We start from the raw sequence: 25,604 nt of genomic DNA, 5'->3' as shown, positions 1-25,604 counted from the left end.
AATATTAATGTGTAAGGGAAAATAAAACTGTATTATCACTTCCTCATTTTTCTTTTAGGTTACGTAAGTTCTATATGTACATAACGAAGTATATTAATTTGACTTGTGCGTGCAATCTTGCACCTTGAACTTTTCTTGGCAGTGGTCCGAATTTAAACTTATAGTCTACTTCAAACTTGTTCACAATGTCGAAGGCGCGATCTTTTTCAACTATTACAATTAACCAAGATCAGGGTTTGAAAAAACCCGGGCTTTTTTGAAAAAGCCCAACCCACCCGGGCCCATATGAGTTTTTTCGGGTTTAATTGTTTTTTTTCGGGTATTTTCGGGTTTAATTGTTTTTTTTTCGGGTTTAATCGGGTTTTTTCGAAATATTTCAATGTCTTTGGGGTAAAAGTGTTAAAATGTGATTTATATTTCAAGATTGTCATTGTCACAAATTGCAACAATTTTCTACTTACTTTTGTTTTGAAAAAATGGCCACCATTTTGAAATTTTAAGTTGGTATGCCGCCAAAGGCTATACAGGAGATTTAGTGTGTCTCGTGCTTGTATTCTGAAAATTTTAACTTAAAAGGCCGAAAGTTGTACCTTGTAGTATGTGTGGTAGAGGCAGACAAACGAGTTGAGTTGATTTTGTGTTTAACGTTCCTTTCAGCAGCGAGGCTATATGAGACGGGACCTACTGATTAACGTGGAATCCGAACCACATGAGCTCCCTCCGGAAGCAAACCCGGGTCCCACGCCGAAGACGCGTACACTAACCGCATAGCCATGAAGGAGCTCGGCAGACAAACGAACAAATGTAGATCAAGTCATACAGAAGCTTGACTGACGTTCGCCAAATATGAATACCAAAAGGGGTCTATTAATTTAAAACAAAGATACAATTCATGTTGTATGAAATAAATAATTGTTTTAAAATGTCTTATATGAAATTAACATTCCAGCGTAAATAAACCTGCCATATTTTCTCCATGAGAATACGGGACACCTCAGATCCCCCCTTCCTCAAGTTTCCAACACAATGCAATGAACTGTAGTCTGGTTATGAACAAAAGTATAATAGGCCGCGGTGGCTCAGTGGTAGAGCGTTCACCTCTGGTGCATGGGGTTTCTAGTTCGATCCCAGCTCGCGCCAAGTGAGCTTTGTGGTGGACAAACACCTTGTTCGTGGGTTTTCTCGGGATTCTCGCTTCCTTCCACTTTCTTCATTCCGTCATTTCATTCATTTCTCATCATCACCGTCACCTTGAGCATAGTAGGCATAACCGTGAGACTAAAACTAAAAGATTTCATTTCATTTTTTTTTTTTCAATAATATAATAGGCGAAAATTCACTAAGCAGCAGCTGCTTTTCTCTGTTCGTACCCTGCAATTAATTGTATAGACTGAAGATGCCTAAAAACTTACGATGTGCTATAAAATGCTTTACAGGAAAACAATATGCAGATTATTTAAATCAGTGGTACAATCTACTTTCAATATTTTTCACGCGTTGAGAAATATTTATTTACATGGCTGTATCTGCCAAAATTACGTTCGACAGTTTAATCTGTTGAAAAACTTATTTTTCTCCTTGTGTCGTGTGTAATTGTCAGGACCAGATTTACATTTTTCTAAGACGTGGACCAAAACACAATTCTGTGCCCCTAGCCTCTGAAAAAGATTATAATTCTTGTTAACTTATCTAATGTGTTGCTGAAGAAAAGGTTAGTCATCTTTCCTGTGTTTGTAAATATAGAAACACTCAAAGCCATCTTTTTTATGTTCCGAAGAGTATCCGAGTTTCCATCAAGTGCAATGGAAAAAGTAGCATTGCAAATTTCGCTCGCTATCAAGTCGAACAGGGTGGTGTAATAACTTCCTCGAAACTGTTACATGCAACAGCGTACTGTTCATTCACTAATTACAGGATTCCCAGCCAATGTCAGATTTTTTTGTTTTTCACTTTTCGAACAACCTGATATTGATAGCAGAAATGGAACGGAGTTAAAATACGGGACATTTCACTGTCCCGACTAAATTTACGGGGACGCGGGCACATTCCCTTTTTTTACGGGACGTATGGCAGGCTTAAGCGTAAAATAAATAGTTTTATTGTTGAAGTATTAATTTCCGATCCTTCTGCGTTTAATTCGGGAATTTCCCGAGCACTTCTTTTACGACGTGTACATCAAAACTTCCACTAGTACGGAAATTTGAACTCAGCACTTGAAAAAGTAAGCGTTACATAGTCTTCGGAACAGCGAGCATTAAGTTTCTTAAATTTGACAAGAATTTTTACGCTATTGCTGGTGTTGATTCTACAGAGTGCTTATTTGAAGAGTAGTAACTGATGACTAAACTAAACTACTGTTGTTGGAAAATCAAATTTTAGTTGAAGAACCTTGTATTTTACATCAAAGGTAAGAAATTATACTAATAGTTTTACTAATGTACTATTAGTACCGGCACCTATGACCTTAAACTCGTCAAGCGTATGAGTGATAATGTCCCTCGGTGTCGCCAAGTCGACGAGCATACTATTCACGGAAAATATTTTTTAAAGTACAAAATTGCTTATTTTACTTCAAACAGGCTATAAGCATAATCCATACATTAATTTGTTCTATAACTATCTCAAGCTAAGTTTTTTTTTTTTTTTTTTTTTTTTTTTTTTTTTTTTTTTTTAAATTCATTTAGTGCATTCAGAACTTTATGTTGAATGTTGTTGTATACCTTAACGTGAATGCCTCTAATTCGCCCAAGGAAAGTCTCAAATCTGATAAAAATCACTTACAATGTGATCACCTTAGTTGTATCAATAATATACTAACAAATAGGTCAAAAACCCAGATGGGTTTTAAAGTGGGTTTTTGCAGGTGGGTTTAACCCGAAAAAAAACACCGAGTTTTTTCGGGCTGGGTCCACTTGGGCAAACCCTGACCAAGATAGACACAATTTCTTTTTCTTATCAACATACCTGTGTTCGATTTGTTAATTTACCAGTGGGAGATAGGTGGATCACAATGTGCAGTGCATTTGCATATAAATTAGGGGCAATGGGGCTTCAAAGTTGTGAGAGTACATACAGAGTAACTTGAATTTCCTAAATTGCCTTTATTCCTTCTCAACAACCTTTCTACTCTAGTGATAGTGTAGGGTTCCAGTGTTCTCCTGAGATCAAATTTTCCAGTTCTATTCCTTTATTAGCTATTTGGAAGAAAGAAAGAAAAAAAAAAAAAAGACTACTGTAGATGACAACACAGACTTGTATTCATTCTTGCTTTTGGTTGGGGAGGCTGTAGGATCCAAAATTTCAAACATATGTTGACCGCAAGAGCAATAAACATTTCTTCCTTGTGTAATGTGATGCACGGGGAAAGTGGAAAAATTCTGGTCCACTTGCGCTTTTGCTAATACCTCAATTGTTTCTTTTCTTGTCGGCGGAAGAAGAAACGCATTATTGATATATTTATGTCCGGTGCTCCGAGTTTCAATTGTAAGCTTAAACATCAAATCTTCCCCTTCATCTTTGCTGACAAACAGGAAGGGGACCTTGCAAATATGTAGATTTTTAGTTACAAGGGAGGGTCACGAAGTGGCTCCGCTGAAATCCGAACAAGACAATTGTGTTTGCATTTGATATATTATAACTAGACAAATCCCGAAGTTATACGTGCCACCGTACGGAATGTCGTGAATTACAACATATTTTGTAACGTAAAAGCTACAAAGCTGGCAGAATACTTTGAACCGGGTCATTTGTTCGGAAACGGTTGGGTAAATGGAAAGCTCGGCGAACACGTATCCCATCATTTTCAATGACACACTTTTGGGATAAAAAAAAGAAAGAAAAAAAAGGTTTGCCACAGAGTCCCCGACGGGGTCCAACTCAAAATTTTTAAATGGCAAGTGGGGTTAGGTAGCACATCGTTTGAAAATTGTAAAATGAAAGAAAATGGAGCAAGTCTCGACATTTTACGATAACCCTGTGCAAACTGACGGCGGGTCAAAATGTAAACAAAAACTAAATTGAAAAGCCCATAGTCACCCCTATAAATCGGAAACGGTGAGACAAATGTGAAAACAGGAAAGGATGTGTGGCATTATTCTCAAAGTACAACGCTTTAAGTTAAAACATCTTGTCCCAGGGCTCCCACAGGGTCCCAGGTGGGGTCCAACTAAAAAGTTTGAAATGGCACGAGGGGTTAAGTAGCACATCGTTTGAACTGTTGTTAAATGAAAAAAAGACGGAGCAAGTCTCGACTTTCTACGACAATCCTGTACAAAATGGTAGCGGGTTAAAATGTAAACAAAAGCTTAATTGAAAATCTATGGCCACCAGGGTTTGCCCAAGTGGGCCCAGCCCGAAAAAACCCGGTGGGTTTTTTCGGATTGGACCCACCTGAAAAAACCCACCTGGGTTTTTGAGCTTTTTGTTAATATATTATTGCTACAACTAAGTTGATCACATTGAAAGTGATTTTTATCAAATTTTGGACTTTCCTCGGGCGAATTAAATGCTTTCACGTTAAGATATACAACAACATTCTACATAAGACCTTTATAAAGTTCTGAATGCACTGAATAAATGAAAAAAACTTTGCTTAGCTTGAGATAATTACATAACAAATTAATGTATTGATTATGATTATAGCCCATTTGAAAACAATGCAATTTTATATTTTAGAAAATACTTTCCGTAAATAGTTTGCTCACCGACTCGGCTATGCCGAGGGACGTTATCCCTCATAGGGGAGACCGGGGAACATTGTCACAATTTTCACGTTTTATTTTGTTGTGATGCTCGTGTAAGGCCGAAAATTATAATTTTTAGTATACACATACTTTGTTATCTTGTGCATAGCATATATTTCTCTGTCCAATGTAACTCGCTCTGAACTGGACTTATGTACTATGCTTTATGATCAATACAGTTGTGACAATGTATCCCATATGCGGGGTAAGTTGTCACAATATATGGGGCAAATTGTCACATGTTATTCTTGTGTCACTTTCCAGAAATTGGTAGATATTATTAATGCAACTATTACTAATGCAAGAAGACTGTAAATGTTACCAGCATTAAATATTTAGCGTCTGAAAGAGAATCAAAACATAATTATATGAAAGGAGAAACTATATTAGTTAAATATGAAAGAAAGTAGGGGGACCTGTAGCTTATATTTTCTCAACCTAAAAGATTTATTGTTACATCAAGCTTTGTAGGAAAACCAAAACTGCCATAAAAACAGAACTAACTCATAGCTAAGGAATCAAAACTACAAACTAAAAGGTCATAACAAAATGACGAAATTATCAAATCATAGCCTACATCTCCAATAGGCCAGTGCAAAATTAGCCAATTGCATTTAAGTTGTTTCTGATGGTAGTTTATGAACTGCAAAGAATTCCTCTGATAGGACTACTGTATAGCTAGGAGAGGAGTAAATATTATTACGAGTTTAGTTGCGTTTTATTAGTACGCACCGCAAACTAGTTTGAAAATGTTTATCCTTTTGCTTCTACAAAGTACCATACCTGGAGATCATCGTCAGAGTCACAGTTAATACACACGTAAAACAAGTTCTGCTTCCCTCAGTTTTCGTAGGCCGATTCCGTACATCGAGTGCACTGAACCCACTTCTTGCTACATGCACTCACACTGTATGGATCGCCATAAACTAAACAAACATATCGTCGTCCTCTGAAGAAGAATCGTAATCTTCTTTGGACCTTCGTTGACATTGTTTGTAGGTGCAAAACTATTTGCTTGGGGAATTCTTATAGCAAGATCACCATGTCTTTTCAGAAATACCGGATACCAGTCTGGGCCAGCAATGGCCTTTTCATTCCACGACTCTGGGCATTTCAATCCTAGCGCTTTTGCATAGTTGTAAGCCAAATCGCGAACCTCTTTTGTAGCGAGTCCAAATTATATGTGCGAAGCTTGTTTTGGTATGATACTAGTAATTCTTCCTAGTATTACGAAGAGTAACCTAATATAAATGAGCATTGACTGAACAGTAGTTCGTCATCTGTAACACGTGCACAAAATCTTGCCAATGTTCTGTAGTGGACATGAAATTCTTTAGCAGCTTTAGGCCTACGTATTGATATGAGGTTGTTTCTTTTCATAGCTCTTGCTGCAACCAGTAGATCTTCCATTGGTGGTGCTTTCCTCTCTGTCTTTCTTTTGTATATTCTCACTGTTTGCGAAACCGAGATAATCCTATCGTTTGTATTATACAGAACACACAGTGGGGCACATTGCCACTGTGACAACATGCCCCACGCGTCGCCATTACTATTTTTACAAAATATCTATACCAAACGACAAGATTAGATGCATTCAAGGTAGCACATTATGAAGCTCTATTTGTAACCTACATAACACACACAAAAATATTTGTTTCTACCGCTTTCACGAACACACAAAACAGCAATTTCAGAACTCGGAAAATTTACATTCCGGCACTGAAAACAAAGTTCAACTGACGCAGCACAGTTGTTGCCGCGTATCTCCAATCGAATACAGTTAGTAGTGGCATCTAGTAAGTAAACAAGAAAGCAGCACCGGCGCGCTAATGTTTTCGCTTTTTTCAGAATTGCTACTGTGACAACATGCCCCTTGTGACAATGTGCCCCGGTCTCCCCTACGTTTGACGAGTTTAAAGCCTTATGTGCCGGTATTACCAGTAAATATGTAGTGCATTAGTAAAACTATTAGTATTATTTCTTTGACGGTAGCACAAGTATTCTTCAGTAAAATTTAGTTTTCCAACAATAACAGTTTAGTTCAGTTATTTGTTGGTACCCTTCAAATAAGCGTTCTTTAGAATCAACACCAACAATAGCGTAAAAATTCTTGTCAAATTTAAGAACCTTAATGCTCAGAGTTCCGAAAGATACGTAACACTTACTACTTCAAGTGCTGAATTCAAACTTCCGTACTAGTGGAAGTTTCGATATACAGTAAAGAAAGCTGCATTTTCGAGGGGAAAAAAAAAAAGTCGCGAAAGAAATGTTCGGGAAATTCCCGCAAATGAACGCACAAATCATCGGAACTGAATACTTCAACAATAAAACTATTTCATTTTACGCTGGAAGATAAAATATGAATTATATCTTTGTTAATTGTTTTAAATTAATTTTCTGGAAAGAAACGTCTTGCAACAAATGCTCGGGAATTTCACCTAATTGAACGCACAAAATATCGAAAGTGACCTTCAAATAAAACCATTTATTTTACGCTGTTAAATTAATATATTTGGTGTTCATATTTTGGCAAACGTCAGTGAGGCTTCTGGGATGATTCGATTGTCTGCCTGTACCACACATACTACAAGGTACCACCTTCGATGTTTTAAGTTTAAATTTTCAGGGTACAAGCACGAGACACACTAAATTTCCTGTACAGATTTTGGCGGCATACCAACGTACAATTTCAAAATGGTGGCTTTAAAAAAATATAGTGGGTATCCACGCTACAAAGTGCAATTTTCGGTCTTACAAGTTGAAATTTTTAGAATATAAGCACGAGACACTTTAAATTAGCTGTATATATTTTGGCGTCGATCTAACGTAAAATTTCAAAATGGCGGCCATTTTTTCAAAACAGCAGTGAATAGAAAATTGTTGCAAATTGTGACAATGATAATCTTGAAATATAAATCACATTTTAACACTTTTACCCCAAGGACATTGAAATATTTCGAAAAAACCCAATTAAACCCGAAAAAACCCACATGGGCCCAGGTGGGTTGGGCTTTTTCAAAAAAAAAAAACGGGTTTTTTCAAACCCTGATGGCCACTTTGAATCCAAGATGGCCGCTTAAAACCTATGTCATTCATATCAGTACAAATCTAAGTTTCTATTTTTCTCTATTATGTAATTAGAAACAACAGGAAGACTAAAGAACAATTAGATATCGATTCACTTTAACTATTATTTCATTCCGTAAAAACACATATATGTTCTGTTCCTAATGCACGTTCGTCACGGTTCTCTCGATATCATTTACATGAATATAATGAATATGCGATGAACACACAACTCTGACTTCCTATTCATACTGCTAAATGAAGGTTGAATACCTTTGAGTATTTTTCTAATTTTGTCATACGTAGTTCATACATAAAGGACTTGCTACATCAGTCAGGGGCTCTATTGTAACGCATGGTTACATTTGTATGCCATTCGTAGGTTTGCCAATATTTTAAGCAATACCAAATATACAATACCGATGGCTCATTCCAATCGAGCTGAGCCGAGCAGGAACTCGAGCTAAACCGCTGGCTCAGGGCTCGAGCCGAGCCCTTTGACATCACTAGCTAAGAGGACTTTTCCCAACAGTACTCTTTACCAGACTGTAAGTAATATGTGTAGGACATTTGGTTAAAATTGCTTCAAGTGCTCCAGACTCATGTTGGTGAAAAAAAATGAATCTTTGAGTTTTACGTCCCACGGTTATGCCGATTAGGCTAAAGGAAACAGTGTTGATGATTAATGAATGAAATGGTGGAATTAAGTAAGTGGGAGGAAACGGGAGAGCCCCGAGGAAACCCACGCAAACGGTGTTTGTCCACCACAAAGTTCACTTGGCGGGGGCTGGGATCGAACCCGGGACTCCTAACACCAGAGGTGAACGCTCTACCACTGAGTCACTGCACCCCCATCATCATGTTGGTAAAACACACACACATGCATACATTATATATATATATACAGATAAGAAACGACTCGATTCACGGTTCAGTAACCACCAAGCCGAACTGAGAAGTGAACAGAATCAACAGCTCACCACACTGTGCGGCTCGAGCTAATGGCTCATCTGAGCCGAGCCAGTGGCTCATCGCAACCAAGCCGACTCGAGCCAATGGCTTACTTGAGCTGAGCCAAACCGAGCCGGTTGATACCACTAATCCAATACATTTCTTACGTAACTTACCTTGCTAATAGTACGCAATCAACCCCCTTAATTTGGCCTTCAATTAATGCATCTGATGGTTTCCCAAACGGTGTGTCAACAAATTTTTCCTGTCTATTTTCTAAAAGATTTGGATCGTCCAATCCTGAGCCACCAATAATACCAATCTGAAAGGAAAAAAATACTTCACGAAATAAAAACCTGCCAACATAAAATAAGCTCAATTTTCACTCGTAGTAAAATTTAAAACTAATCTTTATATTACTTACTTTACCAGCAACTAGAGTTTTTAATAGAAAATTAAATGTTTATTGATTCTTCTTGTCTTGATTTCCTGTACACGGCTTTGAGTCAAAGATATAAGCAAAATTTTAAAATACACTATTTGTTACGTTTCTGAACCACAACAGTGTCTTCCTCTGGATCTTTTCCCTATTACTTGCTAAATCAGAATAAATTAACAGTGAGAAACTCATGCAAAACTTATTGATAATGCGACTGATAATGAATCAAAGTAAAAAAATAAATAAATAAAAGAAATATTTTCGAAATTCCGGGAATTACTGTATCGGAAAATAATAGTTTATTACTAATATTTCCGTACAAATAAGTCGTATAACGATATTAGCCAACGGAAGCCAGCACAATTAAGTCTTTCTGTGCATTTAGATGTACCTTCTATTAAGTGATAAGTTTCTAATATACGGATGGAACTGTAATTCTTACAAAGCCGTGATTCAATTATTGTGGAAAACAGTGTAAAACATCTGAAATTGTTCAACAATAACAAGAAGTGTTGGGCAAGATTACATAATCTACAGTATGGTTTATCGATTTAAAGCTAATAGATATTCCGAAGATAGCCCTATAGTGAGACGCCCAAACTCAGCGATGTAAACGAAGTTCACGTTACTGCTATTAAGGAATATCTGCACGATGGTTTGTGAGGTTAGTAAACGGGGATTGGTACACGATAGTTACATCAAACCAGGGTGGATTGATTTAAATCACTTGATTTTTTTTAAATAAAAATCGTTGATTTTAATCAAATTCCGAAATAAAATAATTTAAAGTGAAAATAAGTAAAATCCCGTTTCTGTTCTGTTATTTCGGTTACGGAAGTTAATAATCATAATACAATGAGACTCAAATGTACAGTATATACAGCATAGTATGAAAACAAGTGTCATGCACAGGATGATTAGGGAAAATTCCGTTTTGAACGGGTAACGGAGCAATACTGCTTTCTTCTCTTCGTAACAATGGGTTTGGGTTTTAAAATCTTTAACTGTTCCAACGGGGAAATCACCACCGACATTTAAGACGAAAATTCTTTCGCGTGCGCGTCTGCTTGTTTGTTCCCAGATAATAGGGCGTATTTAGAGGGGTCTTATCCCCTCTTCGATTTTTTAAAGATTTATAACTTTAGGCGAAATTTATGTATTTCGTGCCTCAAGCTAGTTCTATTTTATTAAAAACATGCCCCTACCAAATATCAGTAACTTTTGTGAAAAAAGTGACATTTTGATAAACGTTGCTATACTTTTTCCTTAATGCTTAACCTTATAAATTATATTACCTATTTTCATTCTATTAAAAATAGAATCTTCATTATTCGATTAAAAAAGTATCAATATACTTTTTTACTTGTTTTTTTTCCAAGACTGAAGACATTGTAGAACATGTTACATATACTTTCACGCCTTTCTGCGTCGAGACATAGTGTGTGATGACATCATAAATTTAAAAAGATATTTTTTGTTATGCCTATTATTCTTATTTTTTGGCAGGCTTACATTTTGCATTCAAAAGACTGAAATTTTGCACACTCGTTCAGTGCACTCCTTAGTATTTTTCAGATGTTTTCAGATCTCTGCGTGAAAACGGGGGTCCAGAGGGAAAAATGTAAAAATAAATAAATAAATAAATAAATAAAAATAACAAAATAGCTTTTTTCGCGATTCAGATAGAGACATATGAATGGTACCGTTTGAAAGGCTGTTCTATTCTGAAGAGAATGACGTACGAACAATGATCCTAGGATGAATAGGGATGTTTCAGGAAACTGTTACGTGATTTCCTCTTTTATACGGGAATCTGGGGTATTTGGGGGATATTATTTTTCGCGGGCTTACTTTTGCACCTAGAATATTGAAATTTTGCACATTTTTTCAATGTACCCCTTAGTATTTTTCAGTGTTTCAGATCTCTACCTTAAAACAGGGGGTTGGTCCAGAGAGGTAAAAACTAAAAAAGATATTTTTAACAGAAAATCCCTTTTTCGTGATTTTTCCACCCCAGATACACGATGGAGACATTTGAATGGTACAATTGGAAATCTTTTTTTTTTTTTTATTCTGAAGAGAATAATGTACAAATCACGACCCTAGCATAGATAGAGATGTCTGAGGAAATTTTTATATTACATGCGGGTTATCTGGGGCATTGTGGGGATGGTCTTAGCTCATTGTTAAATATTTTCCCCGCCCTCAGTATTCAAGATAGCTTGAAATTTTATACACACATTTAGTACAACCCTTAGTATTTCCTAGTTGATTTTGAGATATGTACGTTAACACAAGGGAGTCCAGAGGGAATCAAAATTTGAAAAAAAAAATCAGAAAAATCCCATTCTATCTCAAAATTTCCCGCTTCAGGGACATGATAGGGAAAAGTGAATGTTATCGATTCAAAGGCTGTTCTATTCTGAAGGGAATGAGGTATGAACCATGATCCTAGATAAATAGGGATAATGATGTAGCTGCTTGACTGAAAGTCCATAATTTTCCTTTTAAAAAAAGCCAAACTTTAAAAGGGTTAAGAAGCATTGTTTGGGATTAACAGAGGTTAACAACTGGGGATAATTCAAAATTCAACCCTAATACTTTCATTTAAATGGCATAATTAGCATTTAATACTAATTCCTAATGCTTTTTCTTCAGTTCGCGACTTGTAATTTACGAGGAGAAAAATTTGATTTAAATCAAAAAAATCGATTTAAATCAAAAAAATCAACAAAAATGATTTTTTTTAAAAAAAAATCATGATTTTTTTCCACCCTGCATCAAACCTTGCACGATCATGTGGAAGTCAGCAAGATTTGACTTCGCAGGGTACTCCGTTTCTTGGGACCGGAAAACTAAAAATATCTAACATTTGTCAGTTACAATGAATGCCAAGGTAAATCCCAAATATTATAAGACTATTGTCCTAATACCAAATTACTGTCATAACAATCCTCGTCTGTATCGGAGAGAGACAATACAGTAAAGCTGTATCAAGGCCAGACATTCTATCATATGTCTCATTCGACAATGCTGTTCGCTCAAGAAATTGTTCTCCATTTGAACTCGAAACCGAGACTAATTGGCCACAAATGCGATACGTCTGCCAACTCACTCACGAAGGACTCCTGATAAAAAATATGTTGTACTGATCTTTACATACTTGTGAATATAATTGTCAAAAGTCATTCCAGAAGGACAAAAAGGTGAACAGTTGCATAAGTGAAACCATTATACAGAATTACACATGGACAATTTTAAAATACTGCAGAGTACAGAAGAACTAATTTAAGTTAGTTAGTTCACTACGATTTTTGTTAGTCCACGTTAAAGAAATACAATGACTTAATTTGCATATCAGTAAGAGAAGTGAATAAAGATACGAATTATTTGAGTCCACTTTGGATCTGACCCATTTACACATAAATAGATACCAAAGACACTTTTGATTTCAATAAATGCCTCTCGTGGGGTTTTTATGACCCCCCAAAAAGTACGGCATTTCTATGTATTTTATCAATAGTAAACGTTATTAAAACAAAACAATATTTAGAATTTTTCTTTGATTGGAATTGCATAACAATAATAAGAAACTATATTATAAGTCAAAAAAAAAAATTCATAAACTTATAAAAAAAAGTTGCTTTTGTAATATATCCTTGAGTAATGAATGGGGAATTTAGGTGTGAATATAATACGAATAATATACGGGAGTGAAACGTGATGACCCACAAATGTCTGTTCATCAAGATTTTACGAACATTTTTCGTTTTTTGGTTTAAACCAGTTAAAAAAAAAAAAAAAAAAACAGCTGATTTAAACCAAGGTTTAAACCACCTTGGTTTAAACCAGCCAACCCTGTATGTGATTAAATTTGGGAAAGTGTCCATCGTCTATAATAGCTTATTAGTGTTACGAAGTTAAACAACGTGTAATTATGCTGTCGAACATTGGGCTAGAGCATATCTATACAGTCGTTAAGACCATTATTCGATAGCAGCATTAAACTGTTACCATTATTATAGGGAAGGCCGGAGTAATAAGAGACAAACGGATTAATAAGAGAAAAAAATATTATAGCACTTCTCTTGGTTTCTTGAGGAACTAGAAAAAAATGTATGTGATTGAACTAAAAAAAATGAGCTGACGTATTAACATATTTTTCCAGTTGCTTTTCCATGTCAGTATATATGAAAAATTTTGTTAAAGACAGTGTCTCGTATTACCCCTAAGGGGTAATAAGAGACAGAGCTCTCACTGTTCAAGCAAATAGAATAGAAAATGAGTAAGAGTTTTAAGAAACATCTTCAGACAATTCTGAACAATTTACTTTTTCAGATCTGAAATATGTACATATGTTCCCGAAATATCAAGATTTAAGAAATGAAATTCAATATCTCGTTCGGAAAATTTAGTTGCCTGAGTATTAAATATCAAAAACCATTAAAACAAAGTATAGTTCAGTTTTACGTAATCTAGATACATCATGGCCAAGCTTCACACAACTAAATAAAAAAGAATGCTGACAAGAAATTTTCTGGAGAATGTCGAAAATGAATTTAAAAAGTGCCTAAATTCGCAATAAACAAAAAACACCGCATTTTAAAAATAGTTTCAGCTAACTTAAATGGATTAAAAAAAGCTAACTAACTAAGTCTATGGCCTATGGAACCCGGAGGTTCAATGCCGTTTTCACAAAAGCTCTCCACTGACTTCTATCCTTAGCTAACTGCATCCAGTTTCTACTTTCTATTCCAATCTCTGCGAGATCCATCTTAATATTGTCCTCCCATCTGCGCCTAGGTCTTCCTAATGGTCGTTTTCCGATTGGTCTTCCAGTCAAGAATTTGAAAGCGTTTCTACTTTCTTCCATTCTAGCTACATGACCCGCCCACCTAAGCCTCCTAGACTTGACGATCCTAACAATGTTGGGTGAACCATATAAATTATGTAGTTCGTCGTTATGAAGTTTCCGCCATTCCCCATTCCCGTTCCTCTTGGGTCCGAATATTCGTCTCAGGATCTTGTTCTCAAATACTTTCAGTCTATGTTCTTTCCTCAGAGTAAATGACCATGTTTCGCAGCCATACAGAAAAACAGAAGGATTAAAAAAGCTATTAAATTATAATCATACAAGACGAGAACACTGAAAAATGTTGTAAACCTATTGTTGATCAAATCTTATGTAAAATGCAGCCCATGTAGAAAACTACATTTTCGTAATATATGTAAGATGAATATTAAAAATTTTACTATGTACAGTCGAACGAACATATGAAAAATGTGCAAAAGAATTTGGAAATGTTATGCTAGCTATGTAAACTCCAAGTTAGCATTTATAAACCTCATAAATGTAATTTAAACTTTAGTGTAACATAATTATAGCAGGTAGGTCTTAATAATTAACTTAGGCTGGACCACTTAAATAAACATGAAAAATGTATAGGCCAGAAAGAACTGTTGGCATATAGGCATGAGTTTAACAATTGTTAAGAATAGTCCTACAAACACCTAGGCCTACGAAAAGAAGATGAGTCATATTTAATCTTTCTGTTTTGGTTTCAAAAGTCCTTTTTTCACTTTACCATAAACATAACGAATTTTTTGGAGCTATCCTCTGGAAATCTGGAATGGCCCATTTCCATTTCCATCCAGTTGGATAGGTCCATAAAACACAAATTTGGATGTCACTGTTTGAATGTCATCATATGCACGCCAATTGAAACCACTTAGTCCTTTTTTCAAAAATTTAACCTTGCACGGGTCCCTCATCTGGGAAAGCAATAGCCCTCCCAATATACCAGTCAATATCATAGTACAGGGCGTAATACATTTCTAAGCAAGATTCTGCTCTGGTTGGATCAATTTCCCCTGGCAAACTTTCAACAGTTGATTATGAAATTAGTTGATCCAAACCGTATTCTCCACTGTCACTATATATGCACGGATCCTTGACTGGATTGCCAAAGTAGAAATGTTCCTACTTACTTTCTATACACAAAAAACTAGCACGTTATACTCGTCACATGCGATAAATAAACAAAAAGTTGAACTGGGGTAATAAGAGACATGGCCTCCATTGACCTGAAATGCATTGTTTCAGAATTTTTCAAAACTTCACATCAATCTTCATAATCTTAGTCACAAAGTTACATACCAGTCATTTCCACATTTGTAACTCACTTTTCACAATAAAATTTTATTTTAAAACAGTCACGAAGTTTCGTGGTAAGTTCAAAGTGAAGGTATTTTTACATCGCATAACAATATAAAAGTTCATATTAGTTCATAAGTACAAGTGGGGTAGGAAAGTAAAGGTATTGACGGTTTCATTATTATGTTTTTAAAAAAATAATTTTGACTTGATATTTAGAGTATTCTTTGGCCGTATCTCTTATAACCCCTGTCTCATTACCCCGATTTTCCGTAAGATAATTTTGGCATTAGAACACAAAGTAATACACAACAATTCACTAATTCCATCGCATCCCAACTACATCCAGGGCCCCTTGCTCTGTAACTACATAATAATAATAATAATAATAATCGGCTTTACTCGAGCAGACCGTTCTACCAAATTTGACACATTTTACATTTTTAGGTTAGGTTAGAGCTTCATGGCATAAAAACTACAGTGCATAAAACACGAATGCTATCTAGCCGAGTCAAGGCAGGAGGGCCTGAGCTGTAGTGAGGGCGTCCGTCCGTAGGGAGCAGGCGCGTCAGCAATGAGGAGTATACGCATAAATGTGGATAGTGGAAGAGCACACTTACACATACAAACTTTCACTATCATTCATTTCAATATTTTGTGCACTGACAGAATTACTTATACTCACACTCTCATTCCTTCACAAAAAATGTTTCACATCGTATTTTACCTATATATTTTCTATTTGGATAACCTCTGCTCGAGGAACCTAAATATTCTAGTTTTTATGCCATATGCTCGCACGCTGTATTTACATTTAGCCCTCCTAAAGTGAATTTGCATCCATCAACGCAACTCCTCCCTTAAGGGTCTTCACTGCAGCGAAATTAAACTACCGCTAATTTTAGAGTTTTTCTGTAATATCTTCAAAACAAATAAAAATATTCGAAAAGCGAAAACGTAGTGAACTAGACAATACGATTTTGCATGTGATACCTTTACCACAATTCACCTATCTGATTTTGGTATGCCGCTATTTTCAGAATCCGCAAAACATCCTAAATCTATCTACAGTTGCAAATCGAAAGCAGATAGATGAGTTGTGATAACGGTATCATATGCAAAATCGTATTGTCTAGTTCACTACGTTTCTGCTTTTCGAATATTTTTATCTGTTATGAAGATATTACAGAAAAACTCAAAAATTAGCGGTAGTTTAATTTCGCTGTAGTGAAGACCCTTAACAAACACTTTCTAAGGCAGTAAGGGTGTATTTCCTGCTAAGAGAAGTTCATGTTTAAGGAATATAAGTATGGCCCCATAACATAGGGAAGTACGGTATCTTTTTAATTTGAGAATTACAATATTTTACGGTCCTGGTCAAGTTTGGACACACATTTTGCAAAATTTACAGGTAAAAGTCAATACTCCTTATGAAAAGATGTGTTTATAAGGAATAAAGTTATGCAGGTGGCACAACCAAATACTAAGCAGCCTAATATAGCTGTATTTTATTTACAGGGGTATGGTTGCTAGTACAAAATCATTACAAGTGCTTTACAATGGCTAAAATAGGTGAGCGCATATGAAAGAGGACAGTAATAGAACTAATTCCACCGGCAGTGTATTTCTGAACAGTGTACAGAAGTTGTATTTTACGTTTACAAGTGGAGCGCTACTAGTATGAAACCATGACAAGTGCTACTGAAACTCATATCATTCCCAAAATCCACTCATTTTCACTACCCTCGATTACGCGTATACCCACCTTCGCTAATGCGCCTCCCTTCGATTTAACGCTCTGGTCCGGTTAGATAGCATTCGTGCTTTTCAGTGGCTACCTAGCACAAGTTGTTTTGTTTTCTGCAGTGTCTTTTATGCATACATCCGGACGCCATATTTATACGCAAATAGTAAAAGAATTGTAATTTTTCAACATCTGCTTATGACGACCCACTTGAGTTTTAACTACCCCATGTAAGATATTTTCATGTCGCTCAGCACAAACCATTTAGGGAACAATAAGCAGGAAATTAAGAAAGATTTTTTTAACATTTCGAGTGGAGCGCCTAAAGTAAACCTGCACGAATTACTTTCTGTTGAGTGAAATAATTATAATTTTTCAACAATTATTTTCAGTTGTGCGCCTAAAGTTTACCTGCACCCATTTTTTTTCATTATCTTGTACTTCATTGCAATACTAAGCAGTGTTGTTACTTACTTTTACTGATTTACTCATTTCCGTAATATTCTTCTGTCGCTTTACTCTGCCACTTAACCTCAACAAGTATATTAAGCAAAGATTACAGGATCAAATAGTAAACTAGATAAGTTTACTATCCGGCTTAATTGCGTCCCGCCCCCTCTTCTAAATGCACGTGTTTCACACATGTCTACAGGGTTGGCAATTGCTGAACGCTGGAAAACGGTACGAGCACTACAAAATTTGCCACTTGCCAAATATTGAAGAAACGTCACATCAATGTGTGACGAAGATTACGTCAAGCGTAATCCTTTGTCTGTGGTACAGACCACTTCCCTTAGCGCTCTAATTCCATAAACTAAATCATGTTATCCTGTAGTTATTATTGAAGCATTTATTAGTGAAATACGGACAATATTATAATTCGTTTTCTGGCATTTTCATCCGAAGAAAACTTATCTGTTTGTGAACTTTTATCATGAGAAATGACATGTTTTTTATTTTATTTTTTTTTGTTTGTTTTTTTTAAACCCTTAAGTACGGTACTATCAGTGGCGTATTTAGGGGGGTGGCTTCCGGGCTTAAGCCCCCCCGAAATCTTACTTAATATAGTAAAATAAATGAAATATCTTGCAGAATTTTCACATTTCCAGGCAAAGCCCCCCCCCCGAAAGTTAGCAAAGTCCCTGCCGAAACAAAATCGTAAATACGCCACTGGGTACTATAGACGAAAATAATCACTTTGGAACGGTCTGTCAGACCGCATTGTTGTTTCACATTTTCTGAAAAGTAGTTTTATTGCATTAAAAAAAAAAATGCTATGCTACATATTATTTATAGAAAAATAAAACATAGTAATTTCAAAATATAAAAAAATGCTTTATATTTTTAAAACAATGAGAAAGAGAACAGTTCAAATTTGCAACAATGCTTCCACTGTCATTCTAAAATGGTAATTGTTGAAATATTCCATTTTTCTGTTTCTATATAGTTAAAATAACATTAATTTAAAATACATTGTTCTAGGTGTACATTGTTATAGATGCACTGAGAATTAAAAATACAGTAAAAACGGAGGAAAAAAAACATGAAATTTTAGTTTTTCTAAACTTACAAACAAGTACTGTTATAGTTGTACTGTTGTTACACTTTTTGTAGTGAAAAGGTCAGGGGCGGATCCAGGACGGACTTCTGGGGGGGGGTTGAAATAACGCTACTTAGAGCTATTTTTAAGAGGTCCAAACTCTGGGATGGGTTTTATTTACATATATAAAATAAGAAAGGTTCCTCTTCTGGGGATCAATCGCCCCACTGAATCCGCCACTGGAAAATGTAATGAATAATACTAATTTTTAGTTCTTATATAATGTCGAAAGTAAAGAAAATGCGTTTTTTAGGTAAAGAAAGTAACGCACTAACTTTTCTGACTTCATGCACTTTCTTCATGTAGGCACTTAAATATACTGTTCTTTTGCCAACGTTTTCATGAAATCAAGTCTTGTCATCACTGGGGACTTAGCGTATGCTTGATGCAAGACATACGCATTGACACCACACGCAACATCCCCACCATAAAGAAAATTGTCAATGGCCATCGACGACTTGATGTGTAATCTGTACATTTTTTTGTCTAGAGTATCCACTCCGCCTTTACTCATGTTATAAAATATGATTATTTCAGGTTATCCAGTCTCTGGGTCATTATTTGATGTGTGGTGCCAGATGTGCCACACGGTAAGAGACAAAACTACTAATTGGTAGATAACGAAAGACAGCTGAACAGCAAATTACTCACATAACTACTATAGTACGTCTGTGAGACCGCTCGACCCCTCCAGTGCCGCGCACAGGGGATCAACAATAACACGAACTTCACCATATGTAACCATTTGCTAGACAGGGAGGTAGACGAAAAGATCCACTTATAGTAGTAAGGCTGTGGAAAATATAATGATACGAAAAGTCGCAGCGGTCTGAGAAACGGTCCATAGTACTTACGGGTTAATGAATGCTTTTGATATTGTCCCTATGGATTCCTGGGCCAGGAACTTAGTCCAGGAACTTTAGTCAAAAAATGGGTGTTTCTTCGGAAAAATTAGAAGCCAAGGTTTTTCTTCACAAAAACTTTCATTAGGTCATTCTAAATGACATATCAAAAGTCCCCGACTTTCTGCTGTACGCTTCCCCTTTTTTCGGGGGTTGGAAGTGGGGGAGGAAAACGCAATTTAAAATACAATCAAATTCAGCTTATTTGCATGTTAACCTAAATATTGCGAATAAATAAACAAAATTTACCGGGAACGCTTAGCACATTCGCTCGTAAATGTTTCACAGCAAGTCCCAAAGGATATTGGGTCGGGTTTCGGAAATATAACGTCATCAAAATGGCCGACACCAAAATTTGTAGTGTTTTGTGGGAATGGTTATAACTTGCCGCAAAATAGTGGTAAAACCGTCGTTTTTGTTTCACAAATGTACGTAATGAAACGTGTTGTCTGCATCGGTAATTTCTTTCGAGATACAATAAAAAAACTAGTTTTTGAGTACTTGCTTTTAAGTGTAAATGCAAATAACTCAGTAATCATAAAATATTTCAAAATATATCTTCAAATAAAGGTTGTAGAGCATTATACAGCCTACTAGGAAAACTATTAGATCCGCAGAAAGAAATGAGAGTTGTGAAAAACCAGCCGAAATCATACGTCAAGATATACGTTCTGCATCATGTGATATAGATGCTTATCCTCTCAGTACTGAATTGTTCTCTAATGTCAACGCCAGTGCGCCTGAGTCATGAATCACTCTGATAGAGGAAATCATCTTAACAAACAGAATGGGTTCTACAGAGCTTTTGAAAAGAAAGTCAACTGCCATATGTCATAGCATTATGTCCGCGGTTCGTCCTCGGTCCTTTATATCCACCTGTACTCCTTGGAGTATCCGTTCATTTACATAAATACTTTGGCTCCAGACGTCTAATAGAGATTTTATCATCCTTAGGATTCTCTTCTTCTTATAAAGAAACAGTCCTGTCTGAATCTTCCAATGTGATACATCATCAGCCTTCAATCTTTTACCCTGAAGAAGGCTGTTTCATTCAGTATGTTGGTGACAACGCAGATCATAATGTTGCAACAATTGATGGCATGGATACATTTCATTCAATGGAATCATCCGAAATGTTTCTCCCCATGATAAGGTTAATGATTCTCTAGATAACGTACCAAGATTGAGAGAGATCCCAAGTGCCTCAGAAATAACTAAAACACAAATACCAATCAAGGTTTACGAAAACCGGGGTGTTCGAGGACTTTAAAACATTATTGTGGAACAGCTTGATTGCAGCCCAACACTTATTTCTAGTCTTCGAAATGCTGAAGTATTGTGGTTTTATGCTAAATATAAGGAAGTACTGCACATTCCTGGATGGAGTGGAAACATGGAGTTGTTCACACAACAGGAAGACCACTACAAATTAGGTGTAATGTTTTTCCCATTTGTAAACAGTCCTGCAAGCGACTACAACACAATATACAGCACTTTACAATATGTTCCCGAAGATAGTCTCAAGTATGGGCACAATACTTGTGCAATAATCTTTGACCAGCCCCTTTATATTAAAGCAAGGGAAGTCGTTGTTTCATCCGGTGAAAATTCTGGGATATCCAAAATAGTGGTCAGATTAGGAGGTTTTCATATGTGCAGGTCCTTTCTTGGATCAATTGGTTTCGTCATGGCTGGCAGTGGACTCAAAGAAGTGTTGAGTACTATTTACGCTTCTCATTCTGTTGACAAAATGTTGATGGGTCATGTTTACTCTCGACCTGTCAAAGGTCATACAATTCTGCTAATAATTCTCTCTAAAATAATTTTCAATGAACTGTCGTTGTCCAGTGAAGAACAACAATTTATGGAAGTCAACCTACAAGACCTATATGAAACAACACCTTCATTTTCAACAGTAGAAGAGCTACGATTCCTCAGTGATATTAAAAGTAAGTATCAAGATAAGTGTTCCCAACTAAAAGAGAGAGGTCCAACTGCACAATTATGGGTCCAGTATTTAGATATGGTGTTAATCTGTAACGCCCCATTGTAAATGATTCTACAATTGTATTATTAGTACAAGTTATTACTTACCTCTTGTAATCCTTTTGTATTTGGCAACCCTGCCGAAGCATCATGTTCGCGGGTTCGCGCAAGGGATTCTGGGTACTGGAAGTCGAACACGAAGGCATCATGGCATGATTAATTTGGTGCGCGTTGATAAACTATGTCTAATCTCTAATCTACAGCCGCCATCGTTAAGGTTGACAGGCTGTGTGCTTCACTTTATGCTTCAAGGAACACTTTCACAGGTTTTGGCAAGTGTGCCACTATTTAGCATAATATGAAATTCCGAATGTAGTTGTGATACACTTATTAGCCCAGGCTGCCACGTGAACCATCTTTGTGAAGGTGTATTGTTTTAAGTTGGCTCTGTTCAGTTACTTCTGCATACTCAAATATCTAGTGAATAACATTCTCAGAGCGAACTGCTCATCATGTTTTCCAGTGAGCCATATTTTTACTTGCAGTCAGAAATGATATATCTAATGTTCACTTAAATTTTTAGCAGCGGGCCCCCCCCCCAACTCATTCGCAATGTCCGTGAAGCGTATCAGAAGTAAGTACTTTCATCATCTGTCCTATTCAGAGATATCCGTGCCTTTATGTAATATGGAAGCATCAGGAGTTTATGGTAAATTTGCCAGTGAAAATATGACATTCCGGAAGTGGAATCCAGAACATTGTCATCATTGTGATTTATTCAAGTGGCAAGTACGGATACAGGTTTATCACTTGTTCCTGCTAATTTTGCTTGTGCTGTTTAGCCATTTAATCGTACGTAACCTGGTGACTTATGTGATCCAGTTCTCCCGAGTGACTATTTAAGAAGTCAAGAATTCAGCATTCTCCCAAGAAGTTGGAATGGAACTTTGTACATAGGCTTACAATTTGAAGTGTCTATCCATAAGAGTTAATATCTACACGTTTAAGCTTCATCAATACACTATTTGTGTCTCTTACGAAGCGTTCAATTAATATGTCCTCAGTACGATGTTATGATAGCGCTACTTATTGGTCAAAATCTCCGTTGATATTCATAATATATACTTTATCTTTATTGTCTGTTAAACTGTCCAGGGAACGTCATGGATTTTTAGCATCAGGATCGGTGTGTTTACTTTTGGCGACGGTGCCCCCCAGCTTTCACCTGCCCAGATCGAGTTGTGTGCAAGATGAAGAATTCTCCTCATGTTCTATCTTCTAGACGTTATAGCTTAAGGGAAGTTCTCCACAACAGTGATCAGTTATTCTGTCTCAGTTTCTGTGCATCGTATGCGTTTTGAATAGCAGTTAGTGTGTATTTCTTGGTGTCCAGTTGGAAATGTGTTCCGTTAATAATGCAAGTGCATTTATGAAAGGTATAGCAGTCTCTGCTTGTTTACACCTGTCAGAAGGGTAAGTACCCTGTGTTGTGTGTGTGCCCGCCTTCGTAGCAGGCTGACCATAATTCTGCTTTGTACAGAATTATCTTTTCTGCTGCTGATTAATTGGAATCATATTGCATAGCGCCCGTATGTGGATTCGCTGATGCCCGTCTTAAGAATGTAATTTCGACGATTGTCTGTTTGCATTTATCAATGCTGAAGTAAGCCATAGGAACACCACTACCTATATGAGTGTTTAGTTAACTGCTGTTTATTGACTTTATCACTGTCGGAAGCAGGTGTGTGCTTTCAGTATTTAGGAGACCCCTGGCCATCTAGCACAAGTTGACTCAATATGTTGTCCTTTTGTTTTTTTTTTTCACTTAAAGCTAATGTGGCTTTTACTTTTGTCAGTTTATATGAATCACGTTACCGTCGTTTCCTTTCAAGTTCGGTCCAAATACGCCACTACTTGACGATTACATGGGTTTTATTAGTCTGAGCATTACGTTTGTATAATCATGATGCTCACTTGTACCTAACATCCTGATTAGCACTGGCGTTCAGTAATACATTGTCTGTTTTACTTATAATGTCTAATATTTACGCTTGTCTAATTTGTCCACCCTTTATTAACATTCATGTCCGTATTCATTTGGGACGAGTCACTTGTCTTATGTTTACATACTATGTAGCGAGAACCTATCTAGCATGATGTTTCTTTGGGGTTCCCTACTGCTATGGTGGTTACTAGTAAGTGCATCATAGTATACTTCTGAGTATTACATAATTAGTGTAAACCCGACTAGTCGTGGTAAGTTAATCTACGTTTGCTCGAGCCATTTATCCTATTATTTGTTAGTGTCATATTACTTTTATGCAAGTTTATAAAACTATCCATATATATATATTTAGGTACATGTATCAATGTTTTGTTTCATATGAGTGTTGAATCCCATACCATTATTTTCAATTACAGTATAGCAATATGATGGGTGTGAGTTTATTCAATTAAGTAACTGACAAGTGAGCAAGTCGCTAAGTATAATATTGTAGGGTTATCTCAGAAAGTATTCACAATGGTAACTTCAGTATGATTTTGGTGTAATAATTGGTGAGATCCCGTATTCTAAATCTGTGAATGTTTTTAAGTCAAATAAAATGTTGCAACACCCTACCATAAGTGTTATGTTTTGCGAAATTAACTCTGCAGCCTCGTATTTCAGGTTTGGCATTTTCATAAGCTTCAAATAGGTAAGGAAATCACAGCACAAGGGAAGGGCTGTGCTCTGTGCATTCGTAGAGTGTACAGGGGGCAGTCTCGCACATGTTGGATTCGTTTTACCGTTGTACTAAAAGTTTGTTTGTTTGTTTTTTTCTTTTCTCGTTCTTTTATTAACGCATTGATTTAGCGCAATTTTATACAGTGTTAGCATCTGTTGCTATTCTTCTCCTGTGTCATAGCTTTAGCACAGGTGGCGACCCTTTTCATATATCTATCAACTCAGTGCCCTGGCACTGAACATCAAACTTAGCCGTAGCCTGCCAGGGATTAGGGCCCTCTGGGGCGCTACAGCGGTTTGTTGTTTTTGGCGACCTGATCGCCAGGATATCGGCTGGTACCTTTTGATTTTTCTTGTGTTCTAGTGATTTCTATTTTTATTTCTCTATATAGGATTTTGTTGGTATTGTATTGCAATTCTTGTTTATCAGTATCTTGTACATTCTGTATATTCCTTAGCTTCCGAAGATGGATACCGTCATCTTTGAATTTTCCGAAAAAAAAAAAAGTCTTACTGTTTTGAGTTAACTTTCATCGTAGGTGAGGTCCAGCGCTCTTTATTGACATTGTCGAATTGGGTTGGGGACCCGCATCATATATCAGTGAAGTAAAAGTCAATTGAGTGTTTAACGTCGAATAAACTATTTTTTCAGTGTATTCTTTTAATTTTAGTGCATGTGTTAAACTGTTAGTGCCAGAATGAACAAGTCTAAGAGGAAAACTCGTCAGTGTGGCCATTCAGGCACTTTATTAGAGTGTACATCCTGTAATTCTTGGTACTGTAGACAGTGTGCAGGATTAAGTGAAGAAGCTTTTGCCGAAAAGGGCAAGCCCAATGTTTCGTGGGATTGTAATTCATGTTTGGTACAATCTCCTGATTTAGCAGATAATACTATTGAATTAGAAGATGTAAACACTGGATCTCTGGTAGAGAAGTGTCAAAGTGGAAGTAGTAGTGAAGTTGGTGTTGCTTCTAATTTTTCTGAACTCTTAGCGCAGCTCACTACCCAAATAAACTCTATAAAAGTGGTTGTGACAGAAGAAGCCGTGCAGCTGAAGTCAAAGGTGATTGAAGAAACCGCGCAGTTAAGGCTGGATGTAGCCAATGAAACTTCCCAATTAAAATCGACTGTGACTGAAGAAGTCTCTCAAGTCCAGTCCACTGTGATTAGTGTGGGAAAGGAAATGTCAGAGCTGAAAGACACCGTGGACCGTCATATTAAGGAGCAGGATGCTCGTATAGCAGCCTTGAGTAACCAATTGGAAAACAATACGGCGGAATTGAATCATCAGTTG

General features: G+C 36.5%; 1 protein-coding gene across 1 annotated transcript in view; it reads right to left on the bottom strand.

Moving 5' to 3' along the window:
* The window catches only part of Mtap (Methylthioadenosine phosphorylase), a 42,011-nt gene extending 24,191 nt beyond the window's left edge, over positions 1-17,820 (bottom strand). Inside the window, exons 1-2 of the mRNA XM_081742399.1 lie at positions 17,571-17,820; positions 8,936-9,081 (exon numbers count right to left, since the gene is read on the bottom strand). Of these exons, the coding sequence (XP_081598525.1) occupies positions 8,936-9,081; positions 17,571-17,588 (164 nt within the window). The 5' untranslated portion in view covers positions 17,589-17,820. The remainder of the gene's footprint in view (positions 1-8,935; positions 9,082-17,570) is intronic.
* Between the last annotated feature and the right edge of the window lie 7,784 nt (positions 17,821-25,604).

This window comes from Thermobia domestica, chromosome 16 (assembly GCF_964235325.1).
Source record: "Thermobia domestica chromosome 16, izTheDome1.hap1.1, whole genome shotgun sequence".
Lineage (NCBI taxonomy): Eukaryota > Metazoa > Arthropoda > Insecta > Zygentoma > Lepismatidae > Thermobia > Thermobia domestica.
Note: the sequence above shows the minus strand (reverse complement) of the source record. Positions and strands in the feature narration are given on the sequence as shown.